The sequence below is a fragment of the Rhinoderma darwinii genome, chromosome 1 (assembly GCF_050947455.1).
Source record: "Rhinoderma darwinii isolate aRhiDar2 chromosome 1, aRhiDar2.hap1, whole genome shotgun sequence".
NCBI classification, from domain to species: Eukaryota; Metazoa; Chordata; class Amphibia; order Anura; family Rhinodermatidae; genus Rhinoderma; species Rhinoderma darwinii.
The window spans coordinates 428901577-428918291 of record NC_134687.1 but is presented as its reverse complement, the minus strand read 5'-3'; the positions used below and the strand labels follow the sequence as shown (position 1 = coordinate 428918291).

The 16715-nt window shown below is 40.8% G+C and overlaps 1 protein-coding gene across 4 annotated transcripts in view; it reads left to right on the top strand.

The window, feature by feature from the left end:
- The window catches only part of KCTD10 (potassium channel tetramerization domain containing 10), a 43093-nt gene that overhangs the window by 4126 nt on the left and 22252 nt on the right, over window positions 1–16715 (top strand). For 3 of the 4 annotated variants that reach the window (XM_075830547.1, XM_075830555.1, XM_075830563.1), the window contains exon 2: window positions 7425–7668. In XM_075830547.1, the coding sequence (XP_075686662.1) occupies window positions 7425–7668 (244 nt within the window). Of the gene's footprint in view, window positions 1–5900; window positions 5957–7424; window positions 7669–16715 lie in introns of those variants that run through there. The other variant, XM_075830572.1, reaches the window with a different exon arrangement.

Below are 16715 nucleotides of genomic sequence, written 5' to 3'. Positions count from 1 at the left end.
CATAGTGACTGAATAATACCCCCATATTGTTACTGAATAATACTGCCACACCACAACCACATAGTGACTGAATAATACCCCCATGCTGTTACTGAATATTACCACCACAACATAACCAGTGACTGAATAATGCCCCCATGCTGTTACTGAATAATACCACGACACCATAACCACATAGTGACTGAATAATACCCCCATACTGTTACTGAATAACATTACTACCACATAGTAACTGAATAATACCCCCATACTGTTACTGAATAATACCATGACACCATAATCACATAGTGACTGAATAATACCCCCATACTGTTACTGAATAACATTACTACCACATAGTAACTGAATAATACCCCCATACTGTTACTGAATAATACCACGACACCATAACCACATAGTGACTGAATAATACCCCCATACTGTTACTGAATAATACTGCCACACCACAACCAGTGACTGAATAATGCCCCCATGCTGTTACTGAATAATACCACGACACCATAACCACATAGTGACTGAATAATACCCCCATACTGTTACTGAATAACATTACTACCACATAGTAACTGAATAATACCCCCATACTGTTACTGAATAATACCATGACACCATAATCACATAGTGACTGAATAATACCCCCATACTATTACTGAATAATACCGCCACACCATAACCACATAGTGACTGAATAATACCCCCATACTGTTACTGAATAACATTACTACCACATAGTGACTGAATAATACCCTCATAATGTTACTGAATAATATTACCACACCATAACCACATAGTGACTGAATAATACCCCCATACTGTTACTGAATAATACCACGACACCATAACCCCATAGTGACTGAATAATACCCCCATACTGTTACTGAATAACATTACTACCACATAGTGACTGAATAATACCCCCATACTATTACTGAATAATACCACCACACCATAACCACATAGTGACTGAATAATACCCCCATACTGTTACTGAATAACATTACTACCACATAGTGACTGAATAATACCCCCATACTATTACTGAATAATACCACCACACCATAACCACATAGTGACTGAATAATACCCCCATACTGTTACTGAATAACATTACTACCACATAGTGACTGAATAATACCCTCATAATGTTACTGAATAATATTACCACCACATCATAACCACATAGTGACTGAAAAATACCACCACACCATAACCACATAATGACTGAATAATTCCCCCATACTGTTACTGAATAATACTGCCACACCACAACCACATAGTGACTGAATAATACCCCCATGCTGTTACTGAATATTACCACCACAACATAACCACATAGTGACTGAATAATACCCCCATACTGTTACTGAATAACATTACTACCACATAGTAACTGAATAATACCCCCATACTGTTACTGAATAATACCACGACACCATAACCACATAGTGACTGAATAATACCACCATACTATTACTGAATAATACACCACACCATAACCACAGTGACTGAATAATACCCCCGTACTGTTACTGAATAACATTACTACCACATAGTGACTGAATAATACCCTCATAATGTTACTGAATAATTTTACCACACCATAACCACATAGTGACTGAATAATACCCCCATACTGTTACTGAATAATACCACCACACCATAACCACATAGTGACTGAATAATACCACCATACTGTTACTGAATAATACCACCACACCATAACCACATAGTGACTGAATAATACCCCCATACAGTTACTGAATAACATTACTACCACATAGTGACTGAATAATACCCCCATACTGTTACTGAATAATATTACCACCACATCATAACCACATAGTGACTGAAAAATACCACCACACCATAACCACATAATGACTGAATAATTCCCCCATACTGTTACTTAATAATACTGCCACACCACAACCACATAGTGACTGAATAATACCCTCATACTGTTACTGAATATTACCACCACAACATAACCACAGTGACTGAATAATACCCCCATACTGTTACTGAATAATACCGCCACACCATAACCACATAGTGACTGAATAATACCCTCATACTGTTACTGAATAACATTACTACCACATAGTGACTGAATAATACCCTCATACTGTTACTGAATATTACCACCACAACATAACCACAGTGACTGAATAATACCCCCATACTGTTACTGAATAATACCACGACACCATAACCACATAGTGACTGAATAATACCTCCATACTGTTACTGAATAACATTACTACCACATAGTGATTGAATAATACCCTCATAATGTTACTGAATAATATTACCACCACATCATAACCACATAGTGACTGAAAAATACCACAACACCATAACCACATGACGACTGAATAATTCCCCCATACTGTTACTTAATAATACTTCCACACCACAACCACATAGTAACTGAATAATACCTCCTTACTGTTACTGAATAACATTTCCACCACATAGTGACTGAATAATACCACCATACTGTTACTGAATAACATTACCACCACATAGTGGCTGAATAATACCACCATACTGTTACTGAATAACATTACCACCACATAGTGGCCGAATAATACCCCCATACTGTTAGTAAATAATACTTCCACATTATAACCACATGGTGACTGAATAATGCCACCATACCGTTACTTAACCCCTTCCCGTCACAGCCATTTATTTAATTTTTTTCGTTTTCATTTTTTCCTCCCCAATTTACAAAAGCCATAACTTTATTTTTATTTTTCGGTCATTAAAGCCATATGAGGGCTTGTTTTTGCGGGACGAGTTGTAGTTTTTCCCAGCACAGTTTACTGTACCATATAATGTATTGGGAAACTGGAAAAAATTCTTTGAGTGGAATATGAAAAAAACAGCGATTCCTCGATATTTTGAGAGGTTTCGTTTTTACGGATTTCAGGGTACAGTAAAAATGGCTTGTTAACTTTGTTGTAGCGGCCAATACGATTATAGTGATACAAAATGTATATTTTTTGGGGATTTTTTTTTTTACTACTTTTTATAAGGAAGAAACTAATTGTTAAAAATTAAAATTTGTGTTGTCGCCACATTCTGAGAGCCGTAACCTTTTTTGTTTTTTCCGTCTGAGGGCTTATTTTTTGCGGGGCGACTTTCATTAGGCCCCTGGGATGCCATGACAACCATCGGCACCCTGCGATGACGTTGTGTGGTGACGCGCCTCTCTAGCATCTTAGATGTTGCAATCGCGATTGATCGCTTCATCTAAGGGGTTAAACGGCCAGGAACAGTGCGATTGCTGTTCCTGGCAGTTAGCCCCGGGTGTCAGTGGCTGAGCATACTGTTATGATGTGGTGCGAGTAGGGGTTAATAATACCTCCATCATGACCACATAGTGACTGAATAATACCCCCATACTGTTACTGAATAACATTACTACCACATAGTGACTGAATAATACCCCCATACTGTTACTGAATAACATTACTACCACATAGTGACTGAATAATACCCTCATACTGTTACTGAATAACATTACTACCACATAGTGACTGAATAATACCCCCATACTGTTACTGAATAACATTACTACCACATAGTGGCTGAATAATACCCCCATACTGTTACTGAATAACATTACTACCACATAGTGACTGAATAATACCCCCATACTGTTACTGAATAACATTACCACCACATAGTGACTGAATAATACCCTCATACTGTTACTGAATAACATTACTACCACATAGTGACTGAATAATACCCCCATACTGTTACTGAATAACATTACTACCACATAGTGACTGAATAATACCCTCATAATGTTACTGAATAACATTACTACCACATAGTGACTGAATAATACCCTCATAATGTTACTGAATAACATTACTACCACATAGTGACTGAATAATACCCTCATAATGTTACTGAATAATATTACCACCACATAGTGACTGAAAAATACCACCACACCATAACCACATAATGACTGAATAATTCCCCCATACTGTTACTGAATAATACTGCCACACCACAACCACATAGTGACTGAATAATACCCTCATACTGTTACTGAATAACATTACTACCACATAGTGACTGAATAATACCCCCATACTGTTACTGAATAACATTACTACCACATAGTGACTGAATAATACCCCCATACTGTTACTGAATAACATTACTACCACATAGTGACTGAATAATACCCTCATAATGTTACTGAATAACATTACTACCACATAGTGACTGAATAATACCCTCATAATGTTACTGAATAACATTACTACCACATAGTGACTGAATAATACCCTCATAATGTTACTGAATAATATTACCACCACATCATAACCACATAGTGACTTAAAAATACCACCACACCATAACCACATAATGACTGAATAATTCCCCCATACTGTTACTGAATAATACTGCCACACCACAACCAGTGACTGAATAATGCCCCCATGCTGTTACTGAATAATACCACGACACCATAACCACATAGTGACTGAATAATACCCCCATACTGTTACTGAATAATACCATGACACCATAATCACATAGTGACTGAATAATACCCCCATACTATTACTGAATAATACCACCACACCATAACCACATAGTGACTGAATAATACCCCCATACTGTTACTGAATAACATTACTACCACATAGTGACTGAATAATACCCTCATAATGTTACTGAATAATATTACCACACCATAACCACATAGTGACTGAATAATACCCCCATACTGTTACTGAATAATACCACGACACCATAACCACATAGTGACTGAATAATACCCCCATACTGTTACTGAATAACATTACTACCACATAGTGACTGAATAATACCCCCATACTATTACTGAATAATACCACCACACCATAACCACATAGTGACTGAATAATACCCCCATACTGTTACTGAATAACATTACTACCACATAGTGACTGAATAATACCCCCATACTATTACTGAATAATACCACCACACCATAACCACATAGTGACTGAATAATACCCCCATACTGTTACTGAATAACATTACTACCACATAGTGACTGAATAATACCCTCATAATGTTACTGAATAATATTACCACCACATCATAACCACATAGTGACTGAAAAATACCACCACACCATAACCACATAATGACTGAATAATTCCCCCATACTGTTACTGAATAATACTGCCACACCACAACCACATAGTGACTGAATAATACCCTCATACTGTTACTGAATAACATTACTACCACATAGTGACTGAATAATACCCCCATACTGTTACTGAATAACATTACTACCACATAGTGACTGAATAATACCCCCATACTGTTACTGAATAACATTACTACCACATAGTGACTGAATAATACCCCCATACTGTTACTGAATAACATTACTACCACATAGTGACTGAATAATACCCCCATACTGTTACTTAATAAAAACCACTATATAAAGACCAATATTACCACCATGCAGTGACCCTGTAGTGGTAGATACCAGTTCTACACAGGCTCTCGTTGCGGAAAATCAACAGTATTTGCGCTATGTGTGAACTTACCCTAATGGTGCTCTTCTCAGTGCCCCTCACAGTGATCGAGTCCCCCAAACAATAATAGTGCCACAACAGTCTTATTGTGTTCCGCATACAGTAGTAGTTAGGTCCCCCTATATAGCAGTTTGGTCCCCCTATATAGCAGTTTGGTCCCTCAACGCTCTAATAGGCCACTGGCCTAAACAGCCTGTGGCTTACAAGTAAGAGGCGGGGCCAATGGCTCTCTGCTCCGCCATGGTAAACGGCTCTCGCATGGGGGCATGGCGCTGTCATGCCCCCTTCACCTCCAGGCCTGGTCGCACCCTCTGCCATCGTTACACCCCTGAGCCCACAGAAGATAAACTAGATACAATTGCAGCAAACCATCAGCTGTGAGAATTGTAAGATTTGTATGGGTTTTCAATGTCAATGTACACAAGTTTTTTTTAATCCCCAGACCGCTAGAGAGATCTAGAATATAGCAAGTAGTTGAAATATTAAAATTGATGAATTTTTTGAATTATAAAATAATGGGCAACCATGTACATGGTCACATGGAGTCCTCCACAGCGGGAGCCTCTTTCCAGTGCCTCTCCGCTCTGCCTAATTGAGCAGGGTACCCCCTCCATTTGTCGTTGGTTAAAGAAACACACTCACAAAATGTCTTATTCTCTGGCACGTTGGAAAGGCACATTATGTAAATGGTGGTGAAGGGTAGTCTTCTTACTGGTGGCTGTATTTGTGTGATCTTCACCCTTCTGGTCCTCAGCTGTGTCATGTGACCAGCAATAGGACTCTCCAACTGCCCCAGTGTCGCATGCGTGGACAGGAAGTCCGTTTCTCCACTCATTCCTATAAGACTCACATCGATGCTGTGATAGTAACTCCCCAATACAGCCAATGGTAAGAAAATTACCTTCACCGCAAATTAACATAATGTGCCTTTCCAACGGGCCAGAGAATAAAAAAATTTATGGAGTGCTCCTTTATAGGGAATGTGTCGTTAGAATTTTTAATTTTTTTTCAGTTAAACAATTATTATTTAAGTGATTACACATTGTTTGAAATTTTTCACAAGTCAGGAAATATTATAAATTAGATTCTAATGTGCTGGGCACTAGAGGGAGCAGTTCCCAAAATTGCAGCATGGTCACTGGTAAAGCAACCTCATTGATTTATGCTGCAAATTTGGGGTGGACACACTCTCCTCTAGTGTCCTCACACAATTCCCCCCTCCCTTATTCTGGCTAGTGCCAGGAGAAGGAAGGGTTTGAATCTTCAAACCTCCTACACTGTGTGACGCCATTTTCTGAGCGACTGCACAGTGTAGGAGGATTAGATACAGGGCTCAGCAGACCGTATCACAAGAACATACACGAACATAAATTACCTGCCGCCTCTGCTCCTATTCCTTGCGCCTGAACATATGGCCGGAAGTCGTCGTCTGACTGTACGGCAGCGGCTTCCGATCCACATGAAAATGGCGCCAGATTTCACTCTACGAACGAGCTTCGTTTTGGTCTGTGTGAGAGCGGCGCATGCGCCGTTCCCACACAGACGGCGTACACTGCAGTGAATGGAACGGCTCCCGTTCGCATTCTCTATGGGGATGTATGTGCCGTATTCCATCTCTGTATTTGTCGTTAATCGACACATACAGAGATGAAAAAAAAATGTCAGCCCCCATAGAGAAGTAAAAGTAAGAAAAATTTAAAAAGTAGAACATGAGAACACTAAATAAAATTTATGTTAATATCATATTAAAAGCAATATGATTAAAAATAAAAATTCATGACACCTTCCCTTCAACTATGTGCTTTGAATTTACTTTCCGTCTGGCTATAAATCAGTCCTATGTTTCTGTTACAGGAAGAAATGTCAGGAGAGAGTGTGGTGAGCTCTGTGGTGCCCGCAGCTACGACCCGGACCTCTATGGTGCCTGCAGCTATGACCCGGACCTCCTCTTTTAAGTGTGCCAGCACAAATTCAAAATATGTGAAACTTAATGTAGGGGGTGCCTTGTATTATACCACTATGCAAACTCTTACCAAACAGGACACCATGCTGAAAGCAATGTTCAGTGGGAGAATGGAAGTGCTAACGGATAGTGAGGGTAAGTAATTTTTTTTTTTCTAATGTAATTCATTGTGAAATAGGTCACTAATCTGTTATATTTTCGTGGTCTGAATCTTTGTTAAAGCAGGGAAGCAGCTTCCCAGGATCAAGCATACATGTAATGTACACTTGATAGTAGCCCAATCTGAGACCGGAAGAACTGTCATGGGTGGAAGTCAAACAAACTTTCCTTCCTGTAGTTTCTGCCTCCTCTGAGGACTAGCAATATACCGTATTTATTTAACTATAAGACGGACTTCTTAGCAAGAATAAATCTTGCTAAAAAGTCCCTCTGTCTTATAGTTGGCAGTCAAGGGGCTTGGCTGCGCCAGACCCCCCTGCCGCTTCCCTAATAACCCCTTCTAGACCCATGACCTGCCACCACGGGGTGATGTATGGAGCCGGCTCACACACTGAGCCCGCTCGATACACTGCAGGTGTCAGCTGTGTTTTACAGCTGACATGCTGGTCTAACACCCAGGAACTGGCAGTTTAACTGGCGACCGCGGCATTTAAACCGTTAGTAGGGGGACAGCCACCTCCGACAGCCCGCGATCAGGGGGCGCTGATAGTTATCATGGCAGCCCGGGGACCTAATGAAGGCCCCCAGGTCTTCCTTCTGTCTGCGTCTGCTAAGCCATTTAAAAATGACTATATACTACAATACATTTGTATTGCAGTGTATTGTACTAGGGGAACAAAAAAAAAGTGTAAAAAAAAAAAAAGTTGGGTAAAACTTCAGGAGAATAAAAAAAATATTAAAAGTTCAAAAAAAAAAAGACACTTTCCTATTTTTCCCAATGCACAATGTAAAAAAAATAAATAAATTGGTATCGCTGCGCCCGTAAAAGTCAGAACTATTACAAAATTCTATATATATTATTTAACTATTTAATGGCGTAAAAAAAAAAAGTTAAACAGCAGAATCGTTGTGTTTTTTAGTCACCTTGGCGCTAAAAAAAAATAAATAAAAAGTGATCAAGAAATCGTACGTGCCAATAAAAACTACAGCTCGCCCCGCAAAAAATAAGCCCTAACACCAATCAATGAAAAAAAATATAAACGTTATGGCTCTCAGAATGTGGTGAAACCATACAATATTTTTTTTTTTTTTTAACAAATATTTTTTTCTTTGTAAAAGTAGTAAAATTTGCAATTTTTTTTTTTCTGTTGTCTAAAAACTGGGTGCGTCTTATAGTCTGAAAAATCTCAAGGCAAGGAGCTGGCATTCATCACCGGGGGCTGCAGTAGCATTACACAGTAACCATGTTATACATGGGCATGCTGAGTCCACTAGAAAAAAAATGCCTTTCTTTTCAATGATTCTTGCTTTGGCTCATAAAGGGGATCCTGACTGGAGAACCCATTCTAATAGTGTTTATGCACAGGATTTAAACCATTATGCCCCCATCTCCCTGAAACTTTATAAAGTACAGTGAAGTTTACCGCTCAGACGGCACTGGTAACAGTCCAATATCATTTAGTATGGACTCTCTCCCAGAAAAATGCAGTGGACAGTCCGCAATCCAATGAGGGTGTGGATGGTAATTCTTATCCTTGTAGTTCCACCAAGCTCCTTATCGTCTCTCTCCACATTCAAAGAACTCCTGGTAGGAAAAGGATCTTATGTCTCTAATAGATGGAAAAAAGGAAGACACATAGTGCAACACCCTCTGCAAAAAGATTGCTCCACGCCAAGTTTAATCCATACTCGCAGAAGTAACAAGAAATAAAAGCATCAAGGTAAGTAAAAATCTTTAAAATTTCTAGGCGGCACGCCAAACACTCTCGCCCGACCCTGGGTTTCGCCCTTCCGGCTTCCTCTGGGGAATCCTATGGATTAAACTTGGCGTGGAGCAATCTTTTTGCAGAGGGTGTTGCACTATGTGTCTTCCTTTTTTCCATCTATTAGAGACATAAGATCCTTTTCCTACCAGGAGTTCTTTGAATGTGGAGGGAGACGATAAGGAGCTTGGTGGAACTACAAGGATAAGAATTACCATCCACACCCTCATTGGATTGCGGACTGTCCACTGCATTTTTCTGGGAGAGAGTCCATACTGAATGATATTTGACTGTTACCAGTGCCGTCTGAGCGGTAAACTTCACTGTACTTTATATATGTTATTTAGGGTATTTGTTGGATCATACCCAATTTAGTTTTGCCTGCTCCGGTCTGAGAGAGATTTTGTGGGTATTTGAGCCAAGAGAAACCACCATTATTATTTGTATCCCTGAAACTTTAGTTCTGGGAGGGGTATATTGAGGATTCTTAGCATTCACTTGAATGTCGTTTATAGCGCACGGTGAACGCTGTTAAAAAAAAAAAAGGAATAAGAAACAATAGTATAATTGCTGTTTTTTAGTCACCACGAAATAAAATAAAAACTGACCAAAAAGTCGCATGCACTCCATGAAAACTACAATGAATTCCTCACGGTGGTCTAGTTTCCAAAATGGGGTCACTTCTTACCCCTTGACGTAACTGCACGTCAAGGTGAGCAGTAACTTTGCGTACCTTGACGTGCAGTTACGTCTGTACTTTGACAGTTACCCGCTGCGCTGTGCTACACTGCAGCGACGGTTAACTGTGCAGCGTGTCTTCCCTGTTGCCGATCAGCAGCCCATCGCCGCTGATTTCGGCAGTTAACCCCTCAGATGCGGCATTCGATTGCACCGCATTTAAAGTGTTTAGCGCAAATCGGCAGCCCCCACGTGAAATCATGGGGGCTGGCATTGGTACCCATGGCAATCGGACGCCAGACAATGGCTTCCGGGCTGCCATGCATAGAAGCCTATGAGGACCAGCTGGAGGCTTCCCGTCAGTGACTGTCACATCACAATGACAGTTAGAACACTTTACACTATATAGGTAGTGTAATGTATTCTAGCAGCGATCAGAGTTGCAAGTCTAAATGTCTCCTAGTGGGACAAGTTAAAAAAAAAAAAAAAAAAAAGAGGATGATTGTTTTTATAAAAGTTTAAAAATAAAACTTCTAGGAAAAAAAGCATTTTTGGTTTATTTAACTTATGTCTTTTATCATAGGAAAAAAAGTACACATATTTGGTATCACCGCGCTCGTAACGACCCAATCTATAAAACTGTTATTTTTCCCGCACGGTGAACACTGCAAAAAAAATTGAGTAAAAAACAATGCCAGAATTACTATTTTTTGATCACCACCCCTCCCAAAATATACAATAAAAAGTGATCAAAAAGTCGCATGTACCCCAAAATAGTACCAATGAAAACTACAACCCGTCCAGCAAAAAACAAGCCCTTACACAGCTTTTTTGACTGAAAAATAGTTATGGCGCTCAGAATATGGTGACACAGAAAATAATTTATTTTATTAAAAAGTTATTTTATTGCGCAAAAGCTTCAAAACTTAAAAAAAACTATACATTTGGTATCGCCGTAATCTTATCGACCTGCAGCATAAAGAAAAATTGCCATTAATAGCGCACGGTGAACGCCGTAAAAAAAAATAAAAAACATTGTCAGAATTAATGGGTTTTGGTCACCTTGCTTAACCCCTTTGTGCACCACGACATAATAGCATGATGTGGTGTGTGGAGCGGGCTCACGGCTCTAATTTCTAAAATGGGGTGTTTGAGGGGCCTATATATTAGAAACCCCCATAAAAGCCACTTCAGAACTGAACTGGTACCTAAAAAAAAAAAGGCTTTCACTGCACAATCACGCTGTGCAGTGGAAGAAGCTGGGCTGGACCAATGAGAAGTGTATAACGCTGATTGGTCAGCGTCATACACTCCTCTGTACAACGCCCAGTTGGTAAAAAGTAAAAACACGCCCAGTTGGTCATTAACCCCTTAAGGACGCAGCCTAGTTTTGGCCTTAAAGAGGCTCTGTCACCAGATTTTGCAACCCCTATCTGCTATTGCAGCAGATCGGCGCTGCAATGTAGATTACAGTAACGTTTTTATTTTTAAAAAACGAGCATTTTTGGCCAAGTTATGACCATTTTCGTATTTATGCAAATGAGGCTTGCAAAAGTACAACTGGGCGTGTTGAAAAGTAAAAGTCCAAGTGGGCGTGTATTATGTGCGTACATCGGGGCGTTTTTACTTCTTTTACTAGCTGGGCTTTCTGACGAGAAGTATCATCCACTTCTCTTCAGAACGCCCAGCTTCTGGCAGTGCAGATCTGTGACGTCACTCACAGGTCCTGCATTGTGTCGGCACCAGAGGCTACAGTTGATTCTGCAGCAGCATCAGCATTTGCAGGTAAGTAGCTACATCGACTTACCTGCAAACGCTGATGCTGCTGCAGAATCATCTGTAGCCTCTGGTGCCGATGTGTCCTCGCTCGTCTGACACGATGCAGGACCTGTGAGTGACGTCCCAGATCTGCACTGCCAGAAGCTGGGCGTTCTGAAGAGAAGTGGATGATACTTCTCATCAGAACGCCCAGCTAGTAAAAGTAGTAAACACGCCCCGATGTACGCACATAATACACGCCCAGTTGTACTTTTACTTTTCAACACGCCCAGTTGTACTTTTGCAAGCCTCATTTGCATAAATACGAAAATGGTCATAACTTGGCCAAAAATGCTCGTTTTTTAAAAATAAAAACGTTACTGTAATCTACATTGCAGCGCCGATCTGCTGCAATAGCAGATAGGCGCTGCAAAATCTGGTGACAGAGCCTCTTTAAGGCTCAGAGCCCATTTTTCAAATCTGACATTTCACTTTATGTGGTAATAACGTCGGAATGCTTAAACCTATCCAAGCGATTCTGAGATTGTTTTCTCGTGAGACATTGGGCTTTATGTTAGTGGTAAAATTTGGTCGATATACTCAGTGTTTATTTGTGAAAAACTGCAAAATGTAGAGAAAAATTTGAAAAAATAGCATTTTTCCGAATTTAAATGCATGTGCTTGTAAAACAAATGGTTATACCAGCCAAAATAGTTACTAGTTCACATTTCCCATAGGTCTACTTTAGATCTGCATAGTTTTTAGAGCATTATTTTATTTTTCTTGGACGTTACAAGGCTTAGAACATGAACAGCAATTTCTCATATTTTTAAGAATTTCAAAAGCCTTTTTTTTAAGGTACCTGTTCAGTTCTGAAGAGGCTTTGAGGGGCCTATGTATTAGAAACCCCCATAAAACACCCCATTTTAAAAACTAGACCCCTCAATTTTTCCTGAGTGCGGCAATACCCCATTTGTGGTGATAAACTGCCGTTTGGGCCCATGGGAGGTATTAGAAGGAAAGGAGCGCTATGTGTTCTTTGGAGCCCAGATTTTGCTGGATTGGTTTTCGGGTGCCATGTCGCATTTGCAGAGCCCCAAAGGTATCAAAGCAATGGAAACCCACCAGAAGTGACCCCATTTTGGAAACTACACCCCTCAAGGAATTCATTTATGGGTGTTGTGACCATTTAGACTCCACAGTTTTTTCACAGAATTTATTTGAATTGGGCTGTGAATTCAAAAAAATGTAATATTTTCCAATAAGAGGTAGTTTTGGCTCAAAATTTCTTATTTTCACAAGGAATAAAATACCCCATTTTGTTGCCCAATTTGTCCTGAGTGTGGCAATACCCTATTTGTGGTGATAAACTGCCGTTTGGGCCCATGGGAGGGCTCAGAAGGAAAGGACCACCATGTGGCCTACTGGGAATTTTCTGGTGCTAAGTCATGTGTGCAGAAGCCCCTGAGGTACCAGTACAGTTGAAACCCCCGAGAAGTGACCCCGTTTTAAAAACGACACCCCTTAAGGAATTCATCTAGAGGTGTAGTGAGCATTTTAACCCCACAGGTATTGTGTAAAAGATAATGCGCAGCAGATGGTGCAGAGTGAGATTTGCAATTTTCTATATATATGCCATGTCAGTGTCCGATATATTGTGCCCAGCATGTGCCACCGAAGACATACACCCCATAAACTGTAATGTGGGCTCTCCCGGGTACGGCAATACCCTACATGTGGCTGTTATTAGCTGCCTGGGCACACGGCAGGGCTCAGAAGGAAAGGACCACCATTTGGCCTACTGGAGCTTTTCTGGTGCGAAGTCTTGTACGCAGAAGCCCCTAAGGTACCAGTACAGTTGAAACCCCCGAGAAGTGACCCTGTTTTAAAATCTACACCCCTTAAGGCATTCATCTAGAGGTGTAGTGAGCATTTTGACCCCACAGGTATTGTGTAAAAGATAATGTGCAGCAGTTGGTGCAGAGTGAAATTTGCAATTTTCTATACATATATGCCAATTCAGTGTCCGAAATATTGTACCCAGCATGCGCCACCGGAGATATACACCTCATAAACTGTAATGTTGGTTCTCCTGGGTACGGCAATACCCTACATGTGGCTGTTATCAGCTGCCTGGGCACACAGCAGGGCTCAGAGGGGAAAGATGAGGAGGGGTAAGCTGTGCGAAGTGGATCAGAGCGACTAAAACTGGGGTAAATTAAAAATAAAGGGATGGATGATAAATTTTAAAACACTCTTTCATACAGCGCTCTGGTTTTTCGGGACACGCGTCACATTGATATATTGTGTCCTTCCTTATCCCCCTCTTATAGCAGACTCTGCACCTCTTTTGACTTTTTCCCTTCTTGCCAGTTTGGGGAACTTCTCCTAAAAAGTGTTGCCCTGGTACGATGCCTGTGGCCCCGCTTCCAGAAGTACTGTAAGGCTTCAGGACTTGATCTGACAAGTCCACCCGTCCCATGTACCTATTGTAGTCCAGGATGCAGTCTGGTTTGGGGGTCCCTGTACTGGTACCTCGTACAGGTACATGGGTACTGGTGTGGCATCTCCCTGGTCTTGTACTTGACACACAATATGTTGCTGCTAGATTGTGCCCTGCTCTCACCCCTTCTGAGCTTTGCCCTGCAGAGTCTTAGGGAGGCCTCTCAGGTTTCTTCTAGCAGTGCCGCATGCCGCAGGACTTCTGGAAGCGAGGCAGTTGAAGAGTGGGACGCTGGTATACAAATTATCCAGGTAGAAGTGGTAACCCTGGTCCAGCAGTGGGTGCACCAAATCCCACACAATTTTTGTATTAACTCCCAGTTAGGGGGGGCATTCTGGGGGCTGAATACTGGTGTCCTTCCCTTTTATATATCCTAAATCTGTAGGTATACCCTGATGCATTCTCGCACAGCTTATACATCTTCACGCCATACCTTGCCCTCCTACCCGGCAGGTACTGGTGGAATTGAAGCCTCCCTTTAAAATGTACCAGGGAGTCATCTATAGAAATACACTTCTCGGGGGTGTATGCTTGGGAAAACCGGGCACTGAAACGGTCTAATAGGGGTCTCCGTTTATACCAACGGTCAAAACTGGGGTCATCTCGGGGTGGGCACGGCTCATTATCAGTATAATGTAAGAAGCGAAGTATTGCCTCATTTATATTTTATTTTTTAATTTCCAGCTCAGTTCTGAAGTTGCTTTGAGGGGCCCATATATTAGACACCCTTATCAAACACCCCATTTCAGAAACTAGACCCCTCAAAGTATTCACAACAGCATTTAGAAAGTTTATTAACCCTTTAGGTGTTTCACAGGAATTTAGAGCAAAGTAGAGGTGACATTTAATTAATTTAATTTATTAGGCACCATGTCCGGTTTGAAGAGGTCTTGTGGTGCTAAATCAGTGGAAACCCCCCAAAAGTGACCCCTTTTTGGAAACTAGACCCCTTGAGGAATCCATTGTAGTTTTCTTGGGGTGCATGCGGCTTTTTGGTCAGTTTTTATTCTAATTTTAGGTGGCGCGGTGACTAAAAAAACAGCAATTTTACTATTGTTTTTATTCTATTTTTTTTACAGCGTTCACCGTGCGCTATAAATGACATATTCACTTTATTCTGCGGGGCGATACGATTACGGCGATACCAGATGTTTATAGCTTTTTTTTATGTCTTATGGCGTTTGCACAATAAAATACGTTTTGTAAACAATCATTCACTTTTTGTGTTACCTTATTCTAAGAGCCATAACGTTTTTATTTTTCAATCAATAAAGCCGTGCGAGGACTTATTTTTTGCGTAACGAACTGTAGTTTCGATCAGCACCATTTTTAGGTACATGCGACTTTTTGATCTCTTTTTATTCCATTTTTTGGGAGGTGAAGTGACCAAACAATTGTGATTGTGGTACGGTTTATTATTATTTTCTTTTACGGCGTTCACCGAGCGGGATAAATAACGACATCGTTTTGTAGTTCAGGCCGTTACGGACGTGGCGATACCAATTATATATAGTTTATTTGTTTATATCTTTTTATTAATAATAAAGGACTGATAAGGGAAAAAGGGGGATTTTTACTTTTATTACTTTTTAAATCTTTTATTTTCTTATTTTTACACAACTTTTTTTTACTTTTTCACACTTTTTTTACTTTGTCCCACTAGGGGACATGAGGGCAGGAGGCTCTGATCGCTATTCTAATACACTGTAGTGCAGTGTATTAGAGCTGTCAGCTGTTCGCTGACAGCAAGCATAGTGGGTCCTGACTTTGTCGGGACCCACTAGGCTTCCGTCGATGGCGTAGCCAGAGTCCATTGTTAGGATTCTGGTTGCCATAGTAGCCATCGCGGCCCGCTATCGTGTAGCAGGCCGGCGATGGCAGCTTAACCCCTAAGAAGCTGCGATCGCTATTGAACGCGGCTTCTAAGGGGTTAATCGGCGGGGACCACCGAGATCGGTCCCTGCACACTAAGCTGTGATAGCCTGCTGTCGGAAACAGCAGGTATCACAGCTCAGACACGCGCCGGGGAAAGATGGCGCCGTGTTTACTCAGGTCAGTACGATTACTGACCTGAGCGCGAACGATGTACTTAGCGCGACGTAATAGTACTGACCTGAGCGCGAAGGGGTTAAGAAACTAATTCGCATAAATCTAAAATTGCTCATAACTTGCTCAAAAATGATCGATTTTCAAAATAAAAACCACTGTTATCTACATTACAGCGCCGATCAGATTATGTAGGAGATAGGGCATTTATAATCTGGTGACAGAGCCTCTTTAACCCCCTTAACCCCTTAGTGACCAGCCCATTTTAGGCCCTA